The 24,379-nt window shown below is 42.6% G+C and overlaps 1 protein-coding gene across 7 annotated transcripts in view; it reads left to right on the forward strand.

The window, feature by feature from the left end:
• Positions 1-24,379, forward strand: part of cdk14 (cyclin dependent kinase 14) — a 726,725-nt gene that overhangs the window by 518,931 nt on the left and 183,415 nt on the right. For all 7 annotated transcript variants that reach the window (XM_078538467.1, XM_078538468.1, XM_078538469.1 and 4 more), the window contains one exon: positions 22,784-22,923. In XM_078538467.1, coding sequence (XP_078394593.1) covers positions 22,784-22,923 — 140 coding nt within the window. The remainder of the gene's footprint in view (positions 1-22,783; positions 22,924-24,379) is intronic.

The following is a 24,379-nucleotide window of genomic DNA, read 5'->3' on the forward strand; positions in this document are numbered from 1 at the left end:
GATATTATATAAAAGCAAGCTTGTTCTTGCCATGTGTTTATATGGACTCCATAATTGCTTGATTTTGTAACACACGGTAAAAGCTTAGTGGCGATGTTTGGACTTTACAGAAGTGCATGTGTGTTCTGTATGTATAGATGGATTTCAACACGCTATGAATGGATTTATGGCAAATCTGTTGAAAAATGTTGCCCCTCGATTCGAGAATGACATCTACTTAGATTCGCGAGTTTCTGCCATGGGCCTTCATGTGGCTGAACGGACCGATTCTCAACCCTCAGATCTTTGTGCACACGAGGCAGGGTGTCCCATGTGGTAGTGAGATCCAGAGTGCAGGATTTGCTTCCTTTTCTGCCCTTCTCAGCCTCTCTGCCTCACCATTAAGATATTGTGACTGAAGGCTTGATGGGCAAGTTGTTGGCATTCTGAATGATTGGTGGCAAGCTCCTCCGATTTGTCAATGGCAATGCTGCCGCACTTCAGGGGTGGCTTCAAAGTGTCTTTGAAGGATTTTCTTTGTCTTCCCTGGAAAGCTGGCCATTTGAGAGTTGATAAAACAGGACATGGCAGGGGGCATGCTTTTCAGCCATCCAGACACAGTGTCCGGTCAATGATTTTTCAGGAACTTTTGCCTGCATGTTTGCACAGATGGCTTGAAGAAGGACATTTACATTTGTTCGATGGTCCTCCCATTGAATTTTTGTTTTTATGCATTCATGAGATGTGGGTATCACTGGCTAGGCCAGCAATTATTGCCCATCCCTAATTTCCCTTGGGAAGGTGATGGTGAGCTGCCTTCTTGAACCATGGCAGTCCATGTGCTTTTAGGGCAGGGAGTTGCAGGATTTTGACTCAGGACAGTGAAAGAATGGTGATATATTTTCAAGTCAGGATGGTGTGTGGCTTGGAGGGGAACTTCCACATGATGGTGCTTCCATGCATCTGCTGCCCTTGTCCTTCTAGATGGCGGGTTTGGAAGGTGCTGTCTAATTTGTAATATGGGTTCTTTAGATGTCTCAATGGTGAGATCTTGAGATTTGTGTATTTAAACATTAACCCTTTATTGTTAACCTTCAACTATTTACAGATCCCAGGTTACTGTCATGCATGGTATTGTTACCTCCATGCAGGTTGGTGCCAGACTGTTCTCTCCAGACTGTTCCCTCAGTCTATTACCATGTGACCCTATACATCATTCTGTGGGTGGTGCTATTCTCCAGTCCCACATTAACCGTCACTCTTTTGAGCACCTTTACATTACACTGGCATGCAAGCACATCATACATCATCTAAGGAGCCTTGCTGAGTTCCTGCAGTGTGCCCTGTAAATGGTACACACTGCTGCCACAGTATGTGGAGGGAGTGAATGTTTATGGATGGGGTGCCAATCAACTGGGTTCCTTTGTCCTGAATGGTGTTGAGCTTCTTGAGTGTTGTTGGAGCTGCACTCATCCAGGCAAGTGGAGTATATTCCATCACATTCGTGACTTGTGCCTTGTAGATGGTGGACAGGCTTTGGGGAGTCAGCAGATGAGCTACTTGCCACAGGATTCCTAGCCTCTGACCTGCTCTTGTAGCCACAGCATTTATATGGCTAGTCCAGTTCAGTTTCTGGTCAATGGTAACCATTGATGTTGATAGTGAGTGATTCAACGATAGTGATACCATTGAATGTCAAAGGGCCATGGTTAGAATTCTCTCTTGTTGGAGATGGTCATTGCCTGACACTTGTATGGCGCAAATGTTACTTGCCACCTGTCAGCCCAGCCTGGACATTGCCCAGGTCTTGCTGCATTTGGACATGGACTGCTTCCATATCTGAGGAGTTGCAAATGGTGCTGAACATTGCGCAATCGTCAGTGAACATCCCCACTTCTGACCTTATGGCGGAAGGAGGGTTATTGACGAAGCAGCTGAAGATGTTTTGGCTGAGGACACTATCCTGCGGAACTCCTGCAGTGATGTCCTGGAGCAGAGACGATTGACCTCCAACAACTACAATCATCTTCCTTTGTGATAGGTATGACTCCAACCAGTGGAGAATCTAGAAGATGCAGTGGAGGCATAGCTGATGGAATTTCTAGTGTGCTCTTACCAATACACAGTGCAGGCCTCACTGCAATATAAGAGTGGTGCAATGGCAATGAAGACGACAGCTGCTTTTTACATTCGGACTTTTGACTTGTGGAGGTCTTTGTCATTAACCACTTGCTGCCATAGTTTGTAGAAGCTGAGTAGGTGCAGATGATCCTGTGTAGGATCTGCTCATCAATGGTAACATTTTGAGAGAGGACAGGCCGAATTTCTTGTATGCAGAAATGAAGAGAAAAGTGCAGATCTAATGCAGAGTTGGGCAATGGCACCGCAGTCATCTACAAAGTGTAGATCATGTATGTCTATGGTTTAGCTTTGGCATGGAGGTGACTGAGGTTAAATAGTTTTCCATCTAGGTGGTGTTTAATGCTCTTACCAGAGGGCAGTTGATTGTTCATGAGGTGAATAGTCACTGTCAGGTAGCTTGAAACCAGTATGGGGGTTATCATACAGCCTTGCTCAATACCGGTCATGATTTTGAAGGTGTCTTTCTGATTTCTCACTTAAGACTGTTGCAGTCACATCATCTTGAAGCAATTGTAGAATTGTGATGAAGTTTCTTGAACATCCAAATCTTTGGAGCACAATTCACATAGCCTTGCGATTTACTAAGCCAGATGCTTTGGTCAGGTTGATGAACGCAAGTAGAGTTCCTGCTGTTGCTCTTGACACTTTTCTTGGATTTGTCTGGTAACAAAGACCATGTCAGAGGTTCTTCTAGAAGATCTAAAACCACATACTGTTTCTGGGAGGATTTCCTCAGCCACAGAAAGTAGAGGATTCAAGATAATGCATGTCAGGACTTTCCCTGCTATGGACAAGAGGGAAATACTTCAACAGTTTCCACAACATGATTCTGGAAGATAGTTGCAATCGTCACATTCCTGGGGCAGAATTTTTTCATCGGCGAGCGGGGGCAGGACCTGCACACCGACGCATAAAATGACGCGGGGTGATGTCGGGTGGAACTCGCAACATCATCCTGCATTATTTACGTTTTCAGGTCGGCGGGCACGCAGTCGAGTTGGCTGCGTGCCCGCCGACCTGTCAATGGCCTACTGAGGCTATTAAGAAACCAATTCAGATCATTAATGGACCTGCCCATCCAACCTTGAGGTTGGCAGGCAGGCCGGGAGCCCAGGCGGGCTTGTGAAAAAACATGAAACCTCATCCACTGGTGGGATGAGGCTTCATGACAGTTTTTAAATTTTAATGAAAAGCTGCAATAAAAGTTATGGACATGTCCCAACTCGTGTGACAGTGTCAATGAGGGGACATGGCAGGGAAAATTTTTAAACTCCTTTATTAAAAGTTTCAAAACGGAGCCGATCTCCCTGAGGCAGCACTTAGCCTCAGGGAGATCTGTGCGCTCTTTCGCGTGCATGCGCATAAGAGTGCACTCCCAGCTGAAGGAATCCCCTCCCCCCACCTGCACAGGGAGCACACAGCGCTTCCGGGCGGACGTCACACTGGGCGGGCCTTAAATGGCCTGCCCATGTAAAATGGCGGCGCGCCCCCGACTGGGGGTGCTGATCGGGAGCCCGCCTGCTCCCGCTGTTCTCCTCTCCCCCCCACCCCCGAGGTTGGTGGATGGGAGGTGGCAGTTCTTTTTCCTCCCATGGAGTTGCCATTAGAGAAATAGAACATAATGGTTAGAGAAACCATAATGGAATGCATTGCCTGAGAGTGTAGTCGAGGCAGGTCCAATCAAAGCATTCAAAACAGAATTAGACACTTGTCTGACAAAGAAGAATGTGCAGGGTTATGGGGAGAAAGTAGGAGAATGGCACTAAGTGAATTGTTCATTCAGAGAGCCAGTGTAGACATAATGGGCCAAATGGTCTCCTTTTGTACTGTAACAATTCTGTGAAATGTTCTTGCTGTGAAAATCATAGACTGCACAGAGTGAGCTTCCTTCAAGGGGCAGTAATGTTGATGTTAAAGTAGTCTAAAAGAAGTATTGCCCAGAACTCCTGATCTCCAGGAGATTGTATCCTGGCGGTACCTCAGTAGATGCACTGGGCACCCCCCCCACCCTCCACCTCCCTGTCCCCCATAAGTCCCCACACAAGGACTGCATGGGAATTGCCCAGTAAGTTCAAACTTCCAATGGGCAATTACCATGCACTGGGGACTATCTGATAATCTGATTTAAATCAAAGACGTTGGATTTTTCTGACTCTCTTAGCAGAATAGTTACCCAGAAAAATTTCAGAAGAAATTAAACCACTTCTAACTCTGGGGTAACTATAGCACTGACCTGGAACTCCCGACTATACTCTATCCAACCAAATCCCCAACTACCCCTCAACTTCAAGACTACCCTTCCACACCTGACTGATCACCCTGGCCCATCCTACACAACGACCCATCCTATCCCTCTCCTCCCCAACCCATCCTACCCCTGACCCATCCTACCCATTTACCTTCTACCTGGCTTCTTGACATGACTGGGACCTTTAAATTTGCCTGCTTTATGGCAGCTAGTGTCATAAAAAGGGGGATGTGGCTTCGCTGCTTCTTCTGGCACGGCTGCCTAGACTGAAGGCCTCAGGCACCCACTGCGCTACACTTTTCTCACCTGGCCCGAGTTGGAAGTTCGGGCGAGAAATGTGCAGTTTCTGTCTAAGGTAAGTAAGTAGATTATGTGATGTATGAAAAAATTTTTGCAATTTATACTGATTTCTTCACATTTTGTTCAAGCTTCTACTAATAGCTGCTCAACTATGTACTTCTGCTGTGTGCTTTTATTAAATGGGGAGCCAGGGTTCCAAAACTGGCATAGCTATCACACCTTATATGGTAAATATTCAGTCTGGCTGCACTTTCGTAGTTAAAGAATTGCACTAATATGATACAATTGCAATAAATTATTGAGCTTGTCTCATGGAATCTTTGGGAAAATCAAGTACAGGGAATAAAATCTCTGTACAACAAAAACTTATAAATTTATTTTCACTTCTGTAAGTTCAGGTCTGGCAATGACGTCGAACTCTAGTAAGGGCAAGTTACTAATGCAATTGAAATATTTTTACTAGTTTGCACAAATTTACACTTAAAGAAAATCAAAATTAATATTTTTTTTTAATCATTCATGAGATGTGGGCATCATTAACTAGGCCAGCATTTATTGCCCATCCCTAATTGCCCTTGAGAAGGTAATGGTGAGCTGTTGCCTTGTACCGCTATAGCACATGTCGTGTAGGTACACCCACAGTGCTGGAGCTGTTGAGACAAAAAGGTGTTTGTCATGTTAATGATGCACTTGAGAGGTAATAAGCAGAAAAGTAAAATCCAAACAAAATGCTGGAAAAACTCAGCAGGCCTGGCAGCATCTGTGGAGAGAGAAACAGAGTTAATGTTTCAATTCCGTATGACTCTTCCTCAAAGCTGAAGAGAGGTAGAACTGTGAAAACTGTTGCTGATAATGTTCCAATGGGGTAGGAAATGTGCTAATTTGGCTCTGATGCTTCCAGTAAGCAAGAGCATAAGAAGTAGGGGCAGGAGGAGACTATATGGCCTATTGAACCTGCTCCACCATTCGATACGATCATGGTTGATCTTGGACTTCAACCCTGCTTTCCCATTCCCCAAATTTCTAAATTCTCTGAGACCAGAAATTTGTCTATCCCAGCCTTAAATGTATTCAACAATGGAGTATCCACAACCCTCTGGGGTAGAGAATTTCAAAGATTCACAACCCTTTGAGTGAAGTAATTTCTCCTCACCTCAGTCCTAAATAATTGGCCCCTTATCCTGAGATTCCCCAACCAGCAGAAACAATCTCTCAGCATTTACCCTGTCAAGCCCCTTTAGAATCTTGTATGTTTCAATGAGATCACCTCTCATTCTCCTAAGCTCCAAAGAAAGTAAGCCCAACTTACTCAGCTTTTCATCATAGGGCAACCCCTTCATCCCAGGGACCAAATTAATGAACCCTTGCTGTTCTGTCTCCAATTCTTCCTTAACTATGGAGACCAAAACTACACACAGATTCCAGATGTGATCTCACAAAAGCCCTGTACACATTGTAGCAAAACTACTTTCTTCTGTACTCAAACTTCCTTGCATTGCCAAAATGCCAACTACCTTCCTGAATGTTTGTTGTACCTGCATGCTAACTTTGTGTTCCTTGTATGGACACACCCAAGTCTCTTTGAACATCAACATTGTTGCAAGCTGGTGAGGAGGAATGAATTGGCTCCTGTCTATTCAGCCACCTTGGTTGGTCACAACAAAAGTTTTAAAATTTCTTATCCCCATGGATGCCTTTTCCAAAATCCAAATATATTTTTTACTACCTGTGCAGTGAACAATAAGAAGCCAATCAAAGAAGTTTTTTTGAGTCAAAGAAAGAGCACATTTACATTCTCACTCCACACACACATTATCAGAAGTAAGTAAATTTAGAGTCCAAATAAAAGTTAAAAGAATATACGGTTAGAAGGCCTTTGCTTGTCCTTGAGATGTAGATTATTAAATTTTGTGGCCAATTGAAGTTATCTTGGTTCCTTAGAGCAGGTAAATGTAGAAGCTGTTCCAATTCTTGTAAGATCTTGGTTTGTTGGTAGATCTTGGGTACGCTGATTTCATGAACTGGGTACTGCGCTTATTCCCAGTGAGAGAGACATATCTCTTAAGTCTGTTTTCTGCTGAAGTCTTTTTACCAAAATCTCTCAGATGTCTTTCCAATGGACATTCACTATTTCTTGTGCTGCATTTTTAGACTGTAGAGATAGGGCTTGAGAGAGAAAGAAAAAATATTTATTGCTCCATTAGCAGCTTCTCCATATTCCTCTGCTTCTGCTAGTTTCTGAGGTCCTGATCGCTCTATATTCCAAGGGAATTTGATTACCATGTCTACTGTAGTTGTTGTAGAACAAGTAATCATATTTTGATGTTTCATCTCAGAAAATTTTGACATATTTCAAGATCCTCCACAGAGGGTTTGAGTGTCTATTAGTTGTATATCGTGGCTGACCAGCAGTTACCCATTGCCTTGATAGGATTACAGTTCATTAAAGTCTAACACTTTGAATTTTTATTATCTTCTTCCTTTCAATAGTCCTTTTTTGTAGTGGACCTTGACACCCCCTCCAGGTGTGAAATTCCATAAACAACATGTCAGGGCATGACTGCAGTACAATCCATATAGTAACTATTCAGAAGTGGTCCACTTATAGTTCCAGACATTAGGTGACTTGTGGCAGCCATCTGTGTCTTCTTGTATTTCTTTTAAAATAAATGATCTCTTTAAACAGTTCAATATGTTTTTAGTTAGCTGGTAAAGTTATAGGTAGATGTCACTCAGTCACAATTTCCCATCATCGTGACAACATTTTCGAGTTTCACACCTTTCAAAAAAATGTTGCTTTTCTATTCTAACAACCAACGTGAATAACTTCACACTTCCCTACATTATATTCCATGTGCCATCTTGTTTCCCACTCACTTAACCTCTCTGTATCTCTTTGCAGCCTCTCTGTCCTCTCCACAATTTATCTTTCCACTATGTATCATCAGCAAACTTAGATACATGACTCTCTGGGCGTAATTTTACGGCAGCATACTTTTACGTTCTGGCTGGAGCCAATGGATCTAAGAATAGTTCACTGCATTTTACGGTCCTGTCCCCACCCCAACGGGGCCATAAAATTCCGGCCTCTGTCTTTTCATCTAAGTCATCAATATAGATTGTAAATAATTGAGGCCCAAGCACTGATCCTTGCGGCACTCCACTATTCACTACCTGCCAACTTGAAAAAGCCCTGTTAATGCCTTCTGTCCATTAAGCAATACTCTATCCAGTATCTTACCCCCAACTCCATGAGCCCTTATCTTGCCTATTAACCTTTTGTGTGTGACCTTATCGTATTCCTTTTGGAAATCCAGGCTTACTACATCTACTTGTACTCCTTTATCTACCCTACTAGTTAAATTTATTCAAGTTCTTTGAGAATGTATCAAACAAGGTTTCCCTAACTGCATTAAGATTTTCTTAATAATAGATTTCCAGCTTTTTCCCAATGAGTGATGTTAGGCTAACAGGCCTTTGGTTACCCGCTTTTTCTCTCCCTCCTTTCTTGAAAGGCAGTATAGTTTTTTCATTCCAACTTCCAATCTGATAGGGCGAATCCCTAATCTATGGAAAATCAGAGCTAGCACATCCACTATCTCTGCAGCTATCTCTTTTAGAACCCTACGGTGTAGACCATCAGGTCCCAGGGATTTGTTGGATTTTACTTCCTTAAGTTTCTCCAATACCTTTTCTTTGCTTATGTTAATTCCTCACTTTCATTAGCCCCTAGATTACCCTCTATTTCTAGTATGCATTCTAGTACGCATTCATACTTGAGGCTGGATGAAACTCTTCCATTTATACGTAGCATCTGATGACATGGCCAGGTCTCTGCCTGTAGAGCTGAGGGAGAATAGATAATTTAACTGGGAGCTCTACTGACCAAATCCTGGACAGAGGAGGGATTGGGGATGATGCCTCCCCTTGTTTTCTGGGAACACAGAGGACAAAGGAAGAGTGAAGCAAATGTTTCAGGCTAGTTCCAATAATAATTCCAATAATTGCCAAATGAGGTAGACAAACCTCCCTTAGAAAGAAAGCCCACCTAGCTGATCATATTTCAGGATAAGAACTTCCCCCAAAGAAAGCTAAGATATTCAATATGCTCTATTTATTTCATTTGATAGCAGGAGAGATACATTTTGAAACCTTTCTTTAGTGCAAATGTTTCCCTGTCCAATTAATAATTGCAGAATAGACTAGTTTGTGAACTTGTGCAGAGGCATGTCTCATTAAAGTATAATCAGTCCACCTACACAAAATTGGAGGAACATGTATGTGGGAATACGTGAAAGGCGCAATAACTAGTTGATACAACAAGGGGTCCATTGTTACACCCGCTTGTCAATTTACATTATTGTGCAATTAGATATTGAGCAGTGCAGACTAATATAAGAGACAAGGAGTCATCTTATGACGATAACCTGGATCGCTGAACATTAATATCTAAAGCAAACCCGAAACTTGTAACACCTGTTAATAAATGTATGCCCACAATTCATTTGTGTTTTAAGATATCTGCAGTTAATTGGATTACTGCTTTATTGTTCGGCAAAACGTATCCTTAAATCACCCTCTTTTTCTAATTCACTCTAATGGATAATTTAGGAATAAAACTATCAATCTCTGTTCACTATCAATAGTATCAATTCACAAGTGCTAGTATCTTGTTTGTACTGCCTAGCTGTGATTCAGAGCGTCAGATCCAGCAGAGTGTTCCACAAGCGTGTTAACGTGCATGTGCAGAGCTCTGCTCCTAGCTGTTAAATTTTAAAAGTTTTGAGAATTATAATTTATTATTAAGGAAGTCTTAACAGTGAACTTAAAAAAAATAGCATGATTAGAAGAAGTCAACATAGTTTTAAGGGAAAGGGTTTGAGAGCATGAGCAGAGTGTCTGCTGTAAATACATTTTAAGTAAACTCTTGGCACATTTAACCAGACCACCCGAGTACTCGCTAATCTCGGTTTGGCTGCACAAGTTGGACTCCATGTGGTGATTAACCCATGCTGTGTGAGGCTACTTCTCCCAGAATCTGATCCTCCACTCCCATCCAGAGAAGTTGCAGGGTTTGCATCTGGACTTGCACTGTTACTTTGCTGTTGTAATGTACCCTAAAATTAAAAGTACTTATATTTATTGCTGTCGAGTGGTTTTATATAGCAAATTTTCCTAGATTTGAAGCATTCAATCCTCTGGCATAAGTTTAAACACATCTGGTCTTTGGCACCAGATTTAAAATGACACTCAAGCTTTTGCTATCATTTCCACGTGTATTCTTCCAATTTTTGATTGCTGGGATATGCACTCTTGAGTAGCTGTAACTTCCTAAACCAGGATGTTTTACTCCCTTTTAGCTCATTCTGCTCAAAAATCTACTCCCTGCTTTGAAGCATAAACTTTCCTTTTCGAGAGTTTAGCACTCTATTTTTCAAACAAAGTTTTGTCTCACTAACGCTGGGTAAATCTAAGGGGCATGAACACTTTCGCAAAACAGAACAGGGAAGTCCTGTCATTTCACTGCAAAGTGAGAATGTATGCCATTTCTGAAGGGCAGTTTGGATTGGGCAATAAATGCTGGCCTTGCCAACGATGCTCACATCCCATGAATAGAAAAGCAAAAAAAAAGTGCTCTTCAAACCCCATACCTTTTTTTGTAACAAGTATTTTATTATGATCTCCTTGATAATGATGGACTGGGGAAATTTTGAGACTATGGGTGAGAAATTGGATTGCACTGGGCCCATTATTTAGGTGAAAAATGGGCATGGAAGGAGCTAATATTGAGTTCATGCTCATTCTGTGCCAGTTATACACAATATCGGTGATATTGGTTAGGGTGTCCTGCTATCATCTAGTATCCTGCCTGAAATAGGTGTTAGGCCCATTGTGGATGCTGCAGTCAGTCTTCTCAGGTGCAGAGCAGTCAGACCAGTGGACCATTGAAGGCTGCTACCAAAAAGGTAAGAGCTTGTTTTTAAAACTAACTTACCTGAGTTGGGGCCTAAAGAAGTAGAATTGTTGCTTTGGATCCCATAGTAAAGTGACGGAGCACTAACAGCCACTGCTCACTCGCTCCCTCCTGGTGGTCTCTGTCCTTCCAGGATGCTCGGTTGCTCCAGCCAGCATCCCCACTGGACAATCTTCATCCGCTTTGTGACCACTGCACTACTGCTTGGGGCATGCCTTGTGTTCTGCGCACTCCTGTAGTATCTGATCTGATTTCTAGGTCTACTGATGTAGTCAAAGCAAACAACTTGTTCTTTGTACATGGTGCAATATGACACTGGTTTGGTTAAAGGGAAATTGTGGGCTTAAGTAAACTTCCAAATCTCTGAAATGGAACTTTTCACCCTTGCAACACAAGCCTGTGAAAAACAAGCATTCAATCAAGCTCACAATGGCAGAGATTTTGAAAAGGATGGTCCAGAATTGCAAAACTATTTAAATTTGTTTAAGAGTGTACACAACAGCAGAGTGTCTCAAAAGAATAAACAATTTTAAAAATTTGCAAACTTTTGAACAGTAATAAACAGAAATGCCAAACACCAACAATGAAATATCGCACAACCTGAGAAAATACTTAAGAGGTGAGGACAACAGCAGCTCTCATTAGAGCCTGCTGCTGAAATGTGGTAGGCATTATGTACATAGTTGCTTTCTTTTGTAACCATAAACAATATAACAATACTTGTAAAATGTTCTCTGATCATTATCATTATCTACACAATATAGGCTAGGAAATTCCTGGGAGCTGCTACCGCTCTGTCTTACTTTACTGAAAGTATGACAGAAGCTCCATTTATGGGAGGAATTTAATTTTTTCCCCACCCCAGCCTGGGAGCCAGTTAGGAGGCAGGGTGCACAGAATCGGGAGGCGGGGGCAGAGTGACCATCGTCTTCCTTACTTCTTCTCCTCCTCGTAAATAATTGAGGTCCCAGCACTGATCCCTGTGGCACCCCACTAGTTACAGCTTGCCAACCTGAAAATGACCCACTGGGCAGAATTTCACAGTTAGAAGTCCCTCCTGACACACAGTAAAGCATGCCCGAATCCAATGATATGGAAGGCGGATGGGCTCAAAATTTGGAAGCCTGCCCCCTCCCCCCGCACCCCCCTTATGGCCAATTATGAGATTATTAAAACAACTAAAGAGCCAATTCCCCCAAATTTTACCTAGCCTGTGTGATTTAACAGTGGGTGCGTGGACAAGTGGGAATTGCAGCAGTATGGTGGCAACTTCCAGGGTGGGATAAAAGGCCGCAGCAGAAGAGAACAGCAAGGAGTGAGGAGGCTGCAGCTGAATCTGCAGGCGAAAGCAGTAAGGAAGTTTTTTGCTGAGCTTGTGTAATTCCTTGGTCCGGTGGCATTGATGTAGTCATCTTTTAGAGGCTCAGTGTTAACAGGGGCTTCAGTCAGAGTGAGGTCTTCTCAAGGCAGGCTGCTGCAGATCAACCCTGAGGATGCCATGGGAATTCTCTACTCGGGTCAAGGCTGCTCCATTGAGGAGGAGTGATACAGAAGGAAGGAGAGGAGGGCTGCTGCCAGGGACAGCAGCAAGCAGCCTATCATCAACATGTCAGGGAGATAATGAAGGAGCTGAAGGGCATGGAAAAGCTACCAACGGAGACCACAGTACCCTGTTATAGAATGTGCAGGCAGCACTCAGAATACTTGGAAATGAGTACTAGTGTTCCAGAAGGCTATGCCTTTCAAGGGAGGCAGTGACTTCCATCTGTGACATGATTACAAGCAGAGCAGTTCAAACTACTTTGGCCACGCAATGCCTGTAGCACTGAAAATGATAGTTGCCCTGAATTTGTCCGCATAAGGGGTCCTTTCAAGGATTGGTGGGGGATCTTTGTGGAATTTCTCAATACTCAGTCTACCACTGCATGAATTTGGTTATGGAGCTCTTTGTTCTGGATGGTGGAGACAGTCATCGAGTTCACCATTGACAAAGAGAGCCAGGCTGACAGAGTGAGAGGCTTTGGGGAAATTGTGGGATTTCCAAAAATGCAAAGGGGTCTGCAAGCTAGGTAGGGGTGTTTGTGAATTGAAAAGGCTATCACCCTCTCAACATCCAGATTGTATGTGATCCCCATCAGTGGATCCTGCAGGTATGCATGTGGAATCCTGGGAGTTGTCAAGATGTTGTTATCCTAAGGCACTCCTAGGTGCCGCAGCTTCTCAATCCCCTGCGATCCAGGATGGTTGGTTGGAGACAAGGGCTATCCATTAAAGACGTGGCTCATAATGTCCATCAGGCATCCTCACACTCTTAAAGGAGAGAAGTTTAATGCTAGCCATGCCTCCACAAGGGCGGCATGGGTCTTCTGAAAATTGGGGTCTGTTGCCTTGACCATTCTACAGGAACTTTGCAAGACCGAGTCCAGATTGAGTGTCATAAGTCATTGCCATTTGCTGCAATCTGCACAATCTGGCTCTCTCAAAGGGGGCAGACATTGAGGATAAGAACATGGAGGAATGTCAGGCAGTATTAGATGAAGAATCCATCACTGATTCTGTGGACGACAGGGTGGAGCACCATGGTGAGGTGAAACAACATAATGGTCAGCCAACTCTAGGTGTAAGGGAGACTAGGGAGGCCCTGATCATGAGGTGATTCCGTTAAGGCTTCACAGGCCTCACCCAGACACCATAGAGGAGGCTCCATAGGGCAACTAGGGATGGGCAATAAATGCTGATCCAGCCAGCGAAGCCCACATCCTGGGAATGAATAAAAAAAAACCTCTGCCAGCCCTGCATAACACCCAAATAACACATTCCAAGGGCTTGCCTTCACACACGTTTGATACAAGGGCCTCTGATTTTCCTCGCTGACATGTCATTGCATTGCAGCCCTTATCTAAACAAGGTAGTCCACTGTCCACTCATAAGCATCGAGCGAAGAGCCCCCTGAAGTGATTCCAGCCTCTCCTCTGCCAACCGATCTGGCCCCCTGTTGCCTTGTCAGATCTGGAGTGTCCTCCTCCATCTCGATGAGCACTGCCATCTTCAGCACTCCCCTACTTGTCATCGACCTCTCTTATGCATTGTGGGCCCTCTTCTCCTGCATAAATAATGGGAGCTTGATGAGTTTCAATTCTGGTTGGCTCAACCCCTCATGGTAAGGACCTTTAACTCAGGTCCGTATGCACTGCACATCAATGCATGTGCCCCTTTGCAGGTGTACCTCCCAGCTTTTGCACCCTAGCCCCCCAGAGCCTTTGTAGGGTGCAGAACCTTCAGTTAGCATTGAGGGTGATCGGAGATCTTACATACGCCGCCTTGATGGACTGCTACTATGCGTCCCACATGCACACACCCTCATATTATTGTGACTGCGTTGTCAGTGTGGCTTATCACTCATCCTTGCAGAATACAGAAGGTAATTTTGTCCTTTCCCTACATTGCAGCCAGATCCTATGCACAACTCCATGGGTACTGATCACCTCTGCCACCTCCATCCAGGCTTTCTTCATCAGGCGGGGAGGTCTCCTCATGCTATCCTGTGTGAGGAGAACCTCCTGCCATTTGCTGACAGCCTGGAGGAGGATTCTCAGGGAATCATCCTTAAACTGTGGTGCCATCTTTGCACATTCCTTCACCATTTCAGGTCATTGAAGGTAGTGGCTTGCTCACTCCAAGCCTTTGCACTGTATGGTCTTCTGTCCTCAGCCACCGTGGATGACAGACACTCAGGTGTAATGGGGCTGACAGGACCACATAGGTGCCTTACTAATCAGCTGACCTCCACTGCTTGCCTCCCAGTGGGTCGTTGACCACCCCCCCCCCCCCCCCCCCCCCCCCCAAAACCCTCAGTGGCGATTCACAAACCACTCCCCACCCTCTTAGCAGCTCCAACTCAAAACCGCCTCTCAGCAGCACCAATTCAAACCGCCCTCTCATCCTCCCATTGGAGACTCAGACTGCCGGCGTGCCTTTAAACCACCACCACCCCCACCTCACCCCTGGTCAGGAGCTTCTCCCACCCACCCCTAAGCCCACTCCAATTGCCCTTTCCAAGCCTGCTGTCAAACACTCATTCGTTGAGTTTCCCACTGGACAGCCCTTAATTGGCCAGCCAGTGGATGATTGCTTCAGGCCTCCCTAACTGAGTGGGAGCAGAAATTACTTCCACTTCTGTGCACGCAGCTGGCTCACCATGTGTAAAATTCTGCCCTCTATTGCCTTTTGGTTAGCCATGCTGATATATTATCTCCAACACCATGAGCTCTTATTTTCCATAGTAACTTTTTATATGGCACCTTTCCTTTTTGGAAATCCAAATACACCACATCCACAGGTTCCCCTTTATCCACATTGCTTGTTACTTATCATAGAATCATAAAAAGTTTACGGCACAAAGGAAACCACTTGGCCCATTGTATTTGTGCTAGCCTTTCCAGCATTTGGTCCATAGCCCTTCAGGTTACAGCACTTGAGGTGTATATCTGGACACCTTTTAAATGAGTTGAAGGTTTTTTTCTCCTACTATCCTTACAGGCAGTGAGTTTCAGACCCCTACTACCCCCTGGGTGAAAGAAGATTTCCTCATCGCCCTCCTAATCTTTCTACCAATCACTTTAAATCTATGGCCCTTAGCCACTGACCTCTTTGCTAAGATAAACCAGCCCTTCTCATCCACTCTACCCAGGCCCGCCACAACCTTGTACACCTGAATCAAATCTCCCCTCAGCATCCTCTGTTCCAAGGAGAACAACCCTAGCCACTCCAATGTTTCCTCATAGCTGCAATTTTTCAGTCCTAGCAACAGCCTCGTAAATCGCCTCTTTACCCTCTGTAGTGCAATTACATCTTTTCTGTAATGAGATGACCAGAACTGTACACAGTATTCGAGTTTTGGCCTAACTAATGATTTATACAGTTCCAGCGTAACCGCTCTGCTCTTATACTCTATACCTTGGCTAATAAAGGAAAGGATGCCATGTGCCTTTTTAACCACCTTATCGACCAGTCCTGCTACCTTCAGGAATCTGTGGACATTCACTCTGAGGTCCTTCACTTCCTCTTAGTACTCTTCCATTAATTGTGTATTCCTTTGCTTTTTTTGACCTCCCCATATGCATCACCTCACACTTCTCTAGTTTGAGTTCCATTTGCCACTTTTCTGCCCACCTGACCAGTCCATTGATATCTTCCTGAAGTCTACAGCTATCCTCCTCACTACCAACCACTTGGTCCATGTTTGTGTTGCCTGCAAACTTCTTGATCATTTCCCCTACATTTATTCCAAATTGTTAATATACACCACAAAAATCAAGGGACCTAATACTGAGCCCTGCGGAATCCCACTGGAAACAGCCTTCCAGTCTCAAAACACCCATCAGCAATTACCCTTTTTTTCCTGCCACTGAGCCAATTTTGTATCCAGCTTGCTACGTTCTGCTGGAGCCCAAGGGCTATTATGTTTTCAACTAGTCTACCATGTGGGATCTTGTCAAAAGCGTTGCTAAAATCCATGTAGACCACATCAGCTGCATTGCCCTCATCAATCCTCTTTGTTACTTTCTCAAAAAATTCAGTCAAGTTAGTCAGATGTTATCTTCCCTGAACAAATCCATGCTAATTGTCCTTGATTAATCTATGCCTTTCTAAGTGACAGTTTATCCTGTCCCTCAGAATTGATTCCAATAATTTGTCCACTACTGAGGTTAGACTGATTAGCCTGTAGTTATTCGGTCTATCCCTCGCTCCCTTTTTAAACAGAGGTACATCATTAGCAGTCTTCCAATCCTCCAGCACCACACCTGTACCCAGTGTGGATTGGATGCCTGGTTAAAGACTGTTATAAAAATAAAAGCCCATGGGATCCTGGGGAATGTAGCAAGCTGGATACAAAATTGGCTCAGTGGCAAGAAACAAAGGGTAATTGTTGGGTGCTGTTCTCAGTGAACGCGAATAAATTAGTCAAATACTATTTCTCTTTCACAAAACCATGTTGACTTTGATTAAATTAAGACTTTCTACATGCTCTGCTATTAATTTTTACCTTAATTATTGATTCTAGAATTTTCCCCATGTCAGATGTTAGGTGAACTGGTCTATAGTATTCTGTTTTTTGTCTCCCCCTTTTCTTGAATAGGGGCATTACAGAATTGAGGGAAATTTCATTGGTTAGTCTGTGACAATGATGTTGTAATCAAGATGACCTGAGATGTTTTTTCATTCCACCACCAGTAATACTTGAGCTTACGCAGTGAATTAAATTCTTTGCTGCCTCTGCAGGCCAGCAATGCATTAACTGCTTCTACAACCATACCTAGCTGTTGGGGAAAGCCTATAGTCTGGAAATGAAAGTCGTAGTCACAACTTTAAAGTGGCTAGATTGGTTTATATTGCTGGTACAATATAAACAGGTAAATTCCAGAAAGCTACTAAATGGATAAGTACTGGTTAAAGTGACCTTGACCAATAAAAGGTGGCATGAGATGGTCCCTTGTGTGGGTGGGACAGGATAGCATATAAATATTGAGCACCATTGTGAAAACAGAAAACAATGTTGTCAAATATTGTAGCCTTTTATTTCAACCAGATTGAGCTTTTAGGATACTTTGTGAGAGTTTTATTCCATAATGGGATGGGGATAACTTGATATCTCCACACTGATTGAATGCACTGTAATTTTAAATGTTTGAGGCAGATGTGTGATAGTTAAATGTACTGTGGCTTCTTTGATTCACATGACATAAAGCATGAAAGCCTTGAGCTAAATTTAGGATGTATCATCTCTGAATGTACTACCTTACAGCCAACAAAGTACTGCAATTGTGGAAATGGACAATACCTCTCACTGGCATATTGCATTAGACAGCTTTACAATTAATGCAATTGTGACAAGATTAAATTTAGAATAAATAGGGGGTATAAAGGTGAAAGCTACAAGGAAACGGTGTTAAGTGACACAGTTGGTCAGTTCTAGAGCTTTGATGCCAGAGCTGTCAGTTGGAGATGCTTTGCCGTTAAGTTGCTAGTTGAAGATGTGCAAATTTTTGGATGTGGTTATTTTTTAAACTAGCCACAGATAAAATTCTAACAGTCTGCGACAAAGGTTCTTTACATGTAGGAGAAAACACATTCCCACAATTTGGGACACATGAACAGATTTTATAATAGATTTGGGGAGATTATGGAGTATGTAAACACAAATGGAAGTAGATACAGCAAGCAGCTTGCTATTGGCAAAGGGAAATGTGGGAAATTCTGGATAATCAGAATTCTACTGTTTCATGAGGATGCGTTTCTCACTGAGAAAAACTGTCATGTGCAATACTTTCATTCTTCTAACTGTCCTTTATTCTTTCTCCAGAATTATGATGTAGATTATTTCTTGGTGTAAGAATAAAAATGGAACTGTATTTGCCATTAGAGCTTTCTCCCATCCCTCCTGGTTGAAAACCTGGTTTAAAATATATGTGGATTATTAAGATTAATTCTAAATTGTCTTCATGTTTTCATACTTGTAAGCATTTTATGTTTAATGTTCCTGGAAATGCCTCTAGGCCAATTCACATACGCACATTCGAATTAGGAGCAGGAGTAGGCCACTTGGCCCTTCGAACCTGCTCCACCATTCAATAAGATCATGGCCAATCTGATTGCAACCTCAACTCCACATTCCCACCTATCCCTGATAACATTTCATCACTTGCTTATCGAGAATCCATCTACCTCTGCCTTAAAAATATTCAAAGACTCTGTTTACGACTGGCCCCCGGTCGAGAGGCCTCCAATTTGTAATGACCCTGGGCCAGAGACTCCCGATTTGTTATGACCCCGGGCAAGAGACCCCCAATTTGTGAACTTCCTGAACTGGACCCCAATTTTGTTAAAAACAAAAACAGAATTACCAGGAAAAACTCAGCAGGTCTGGCATCGGCGGAGAAGAAAAGAGTTGACGTTTCAAGTCCTCATGACCCTTCGGCAGAACTGAGTAAAGTTAGGAGAGGGGTGAAATATAAGCTGGTTTAAGGTTGCGGGGGTGGGGGGTGGTGGGGTGGGGGAAGAGAAGTTGTGGGGGGTGGTTGTAGGGACAAGCAAGCAGTGATAGGAGCAGATAATCAAAAGATGTCACAGATAATTTTGTTTTGCTCCCGAATGAAGAGGACTGAGCTGGCTCCCATCCTTTATTCAACCCCCTCAGTTGGTTGCAACAAGGTTACTTTTAAGTATCCCCATGGATACTTTTTCCAAGTTCCAAATGTATTTACGTTTTAGAAGGAGCCAATTTTACCAGGTTCTCTTGAGTCAAAGAGTAAGCTTATTAGTTACTAAAGCCTGAGAAAAAAAAAATAAAACCATAACACCCATACACACAAATCAGAAATGAGAAGTTAAGTTCAAAATAAAATTTATAAAAGAGATACAAATCAATCTTTGGCTTGTCTGTGAGGTGTAGTTGGTGAAATGTTGTGGCCATTAAGTTGGGTGACTCCAGTAGAATTGACTTTGCCAGTTTAGCGGTTGGTTTGGGACACTTAGCTCTACAGGTTAGATGAAGAAGCTGTTCTATTTCATTTTTGATTGTGGCTTTGCTGACTTGCCTCCAACAACAGAGAGCCTGCAAGCTGTAATCTCTCCTTTGCCTCCACCTATCGCTGACCTTCTATCCATCTTCACCGGTTCCATCCCTCTTAATCAGTATATATTTCACCACATTTCTACTTCCCTTTAGCTCGGAAGAAGAGTCATGCGGACTCAAAATGTTAACTCTGTCTTTCTCTCCACAGATGCTGTCAGACCGGCTGAGTTTTTCCAGCATTTTTTGTTTTTGTTTCAGATTTCCAGCATCGGCAGTATTTTATCTTTATAAAAGATTAACTATATTACACTACTTCTTCACCCGCAACCATACCTCTACAGATTCATAAGAACAACACAAGTTACAAAAATTCTTATACTCTAATGTTCACAATAAGTATACAGTCCATGTAAACAAATAGGCAACCTATGGTGGGACACACCATACTCCAAGATCAAGTGACAGATGCCACCCAAAGCAGATGCTATGGATTTCTCATCAACTCCCCCCAGACGTTAGTCATACTGTGAGCCAACTGGTCTCACAGAAACTGTTGTCTTTCACACAAGGGTTTCCAATCTCCACTCTCAAAGAACTCGCCTTGGAATCTTCTCCCAAATGATGCTTTCTCTCTGACATCTTGAACAAGAATCCACCTCCAGGCTCCAATCGCTCTCTCTGATGTTCTCCTCCCCTAGATTGCCATGTGCATTCAAGCTTCCCCTTCCACACACTCTCTGAGACTTGACTGTGTCAGCAGAACACCACTGCTTCATAGGCCTGTAGAAAGGATTCACCAACCTTCTGGCTGCTTCCTCGGACCTTCTGGCTTCTCGCAACTATACATGTTATTGTACAATTGCAAAGATTTAAGCAAAACAAAGTCAATAATTGTAACAACATTAGCAGAATTTGTACACAATAACATTATCATAACTCAACCCTTGCATTTATTTTTCCTCTTATTCCCACTTTTTAACTCAGCAAAGAATGTTTCATTTAAGTCCACGGCCCAATCATCCTCTTCGTTACCTGTAGGCATACTTTCATCCTCAAGTTCATTTTCCTAACTCAAATGTGGTAAATTCTCATTTTGATTTAGCAAAGTCAAAGTGGTATTTTTGTGAGTCAACATCTCATTTTTTCTTTGATCAAAATCTCTTTTAGTCGTTTCGAGGATGTTGTTGAGAGGCTTTTTATGTTCACACAAAAGGGCTTCATGCTCCTGCTTGGTTTGATCTTTGGACTTTTTGTGATCTTGTTGTTTCTCCCAATCCCATTTCAAACAGGTCTTTTCCACTTCTCTTTCGAGCAATGTCAATCACTTTCTCCCTCTGGAGTTTCATAGTTCGTTCTAACCCTTCAACTCGCTTGCATAAGTTACAAACTATATCATTCCACTCCTCGGCAGGTCTTTTGCAACATGCTCACTTGCTTGGATTCCAGCTGCTGTACTTTGTGTGTTAACATTGGCAAGCACCTGTAAACCAGTGTCTCTGGTCATTGACCTGGAAGGGTCATTTTGCACTTTCAGTCCTTTTTGTTGACAATTCTTGATTTCCAACTCTGCAGGCACTTCAGTTGCTTTTGTGTTCCCCGTTACTGAGGTTGATACATGAGCAATGTTACTTGGATCAGTTCATTTCTTACGTGGACCACAATTTGGCAAGAAGTTTTTATTCACAGGAACAACTTCAGAACGGTGACACTCCATACCACACATCTTTCATTTCCTCCTGTTTGCTTCGAAGTTCAAGAATCTCTAGGGGAGTTGATGGCATAGTGGTATTGTCGCTGGACTAGTAATCCAGAGACCCAGGGTAATTCTCTGGGGACCCAGGTTCGAATCCCGCCACGGTAGATTTGAATTCAATAAAAATCTGGAATTATAAGTCTAATGATTGTTGTAAAAACCCATCTGGTTCACTGATGTCCTTACCTGGTCTGGCCTACATGTGACTCCAGACCCACAGCAATGTGGTTGGCTCTTAAATGCCCTCTGAACAAGGGCAATTAGGGATGGGTAATAAATGCTGGCCTAGCCAGTGACACCCACATCCTATGAACGAATAAAAAAAAATCTCATTGCTCTTTTCAGGAAGAAGTCCTAACAGTTCATTAGTCTTGGTTTTTAATTCTGCATTCAACCAATTATTCTGATTCCTTTGCTTGTTCAAGCGACTTCTAATGCTTGAAGTTCATCAAGTTTTAGCTGAAGATTGACCTTTGCTTTACTTTACTTTTTTACTTCTACAAGTTTATATTATACTTTCTGTGACCGATGCTCAATTGTTCTTCTCAATTCTCGTGTCTCATTAGCAAACTCCTCTTTCATACATGAATGTTGGTTTTCTACACTAATCAAGTTTCCCTTCAATTACTGGCTATCTGCAGTAAGCATCTCATCTTTGGCCACAGTAGTTTTCAGGAGTTAGTTAAGGTGAACATGATCAACCGCCTGTTGTAATACAGTTGTCGCCACATTACTGTCTCCATTAGCCAAATCATTACGCAGAATAAAATCTCCCCCTTCAATAGGCAATGTGGAATAATTCCCACCGTAACAATTCCATTTACAAAATGACGTTGTAAATTGACTTTACACAAAGAAACAGGTTCATAACTTCCATTAATACTCCTTATTAATACTTTTCCCTTTATTAAACTATCCAGAACACGAATCGTATCGTCAGCCCTTATCAATGATTGATCTGCCCCAGTACCTCTCAAGATTTTGATCCGTTTACTTATTTTGTTGAAGGAATAAGGGAACACTTCTCCGTTTGCGACAAAACATCCAAAACCTCTCATAGCCTGATTTCCTTTGCCAGTAATCAAAGGAGAATTCTCTGGGCTATCCTGAATCATATCACCCTTTCTCTTAGGTTCTGAGGGAACTCGTTTCACCTGTGCCACTGCTACATTTTTAACAACCATTTCCTTTTCTGATGCAACCTTTCCTGAGGATTCCTTAAGCATTCCTACTACTGCAGTAGATCTCCCATTTAGTATCCAGAAATCTTCCTGAAGATGTCCTACATTGTTACAATGGAAACATTTAGGCCTTTGAATGTCACTTCCACCCTCAGCACCTTCTTTTCTGGTCTGAGGAGGAATGTCCATGGAATTCCCAACTGTCCCTTTTTTTTCCCTGGCTGCTTGCCTTCCTTTCACCTTCCCACCTTCTATCCCTCTCGGATTTGTAGGGGTGGCAGAAAAAGGGTTTTGATTTATGGACCACCTCATAATTGTTAGCCACCTCTGCTGCCTGGCTAGAGGTTTTCCTAACACAGTAAAGAAAAAGAATTGATGCCTGTGAGGAGTTTCAGTGAATTTATATTGATTAAAGTATTTTTGGTTGGTAAAAGATCTTTTGCTCATGCATGCATAAAATTTGTGCAGCATTTCACTAGAAGCCATGCTTTCATGTTGGAACTAATTATTTGTGTGCTTTGTAGCTCCAGCTGCCGTTTTCATTTTCAGTGAAATGTTGATCTTGTTTTAGGTGATGCAATTATGTACTGTTCAGATAGATGTAACGTCCTTTTACACCCTCACATTTCAGACTAGATTATGTGGCCCATGCTGAAGATCTTGCCTCTAAGCTTCTACAGTGCTTTCCAAAGAACAGACTGTCAGCTCCCGCTGCACTGAACCACGAGTACTTCAGTGATCTTCCTCCACGGCTGTGGGAGCTCTCAGACAGTGAGTATATTACCAGCTTTAATCAGATTTCACAAAATCTAAACATGTGTGATTCACAAAGATGGGCACTATTTCATTTGAAATAAGTATTATTGAATAATTCTCTTTACTTATAATTGCAAATCTATATTAACTTTTGTTTAACAAGTAGTATTCTTGAAGTTTGTTTTGACTCAATAGTTGTGGCATTAACTTTTACCAAGTGAAAAAATAGCAATCTTCAAGTTAACATTTTTTTTTTTGTTGGTTTGAATGTGAAGTTTTCTACTATGGACTGAACGTGATATTAAGTCCTTAATAAAAAGAAAAATCACACCAAATAACAGGAAACAGACTCAGTCCAGTTCAGTTGGAAGGGACTAAAACTTTTGGCCATCATAAAAGCCTTGATGATATTTATCCTTTCAGTCCAAGTGCAGTCAGGTTTTGCTATCACTACAGGGCTAAACTCTCCTTGTTTAATGATTTTAAACAAATGCATACTACATCAGTTACAGTGACAACTGTGCTGTCAGATGAAGATCAGGAGGAATGGATGATGCAACCACAGAGGAGGAGAAGAGCCAAGGCTGGAAACAGCTGTACTGGCCCTGGATCAATTACCTGACTGCCTCTGAGGAGAAAGACAACGTGTAGGTCTAGGCTCAAGTGGCATCTGATTTAGATGGGTCCTTAGTGACTCCAGCTGTTCTGGTTGTGATTGCCAAAATTATAACCTTTTTAGTCATCTGGTCATTCAAAGCACTATGGGGATTGATTCCTCCCCGACAGCCAGAGCAGCACGTCCAGCTACATGCAGATGATGACTGCAACACAGTTCCAGAGGGCTGACAAGTTTATTTCTCTAGTAGCATTGGCAACATTTGACAACACATCGAAACTGCTATGCTGAATCACTGATTCACCAAAGTACTGGGTTGAATGGACTGTTGGTAGTCTTACAGATACCAACCCTTAAGAGTTCTGTTCACTCAGTATATGAGTGGACTGCAATGTTAAACTGATGGACAACATTAGGGCTGCCATACATCCTGTCAATATGTGACTCATTTTACTTGAATCCTAAAGACCAATTTCACCCATCCCCACCCCCCCAAAGGCTTCATCTTTTTGATGTACTACATGCTGCACAAAGTTGTCAATGAATGGCACCAATTTCAGCACCAGGGAGGAAGTCACGAATGCCTTGGCTACAGCATGAGTAATAAGGAAAACTAATCTAGCAAAATAGCTAAGAAAGCTTAATGTTGGTTCCCTTCTGATTCAATAATCGAAATGTATACCAGATTGTTTAAAATACCAGTTTGGGAGTTCCAGACCATAACGGCTAAATATAGACCAAATTTATTGAAAACTCATTGATGTCATTTATGTAACGTAGGTTTGAATTTTCAACTCTGAATCTGGAGGATACTGTGGGATACTACTATTCTTTCACCGATAGGATTTCTATTGA

This window comes from Cetorhinus maximus, chromosome 3, assembly GCF_964194155.1.
Source record: "Cetorhinus maximus chromosome 3, sCetMax3.hap1.1, whole genome shotgun sequence".
NCBI lineage: Eukaryota > Metazoa > Chordata > Chondrichthyes > Lamniformes > Cetorhinidae > Cetorhinus > Cetorhinus maximus.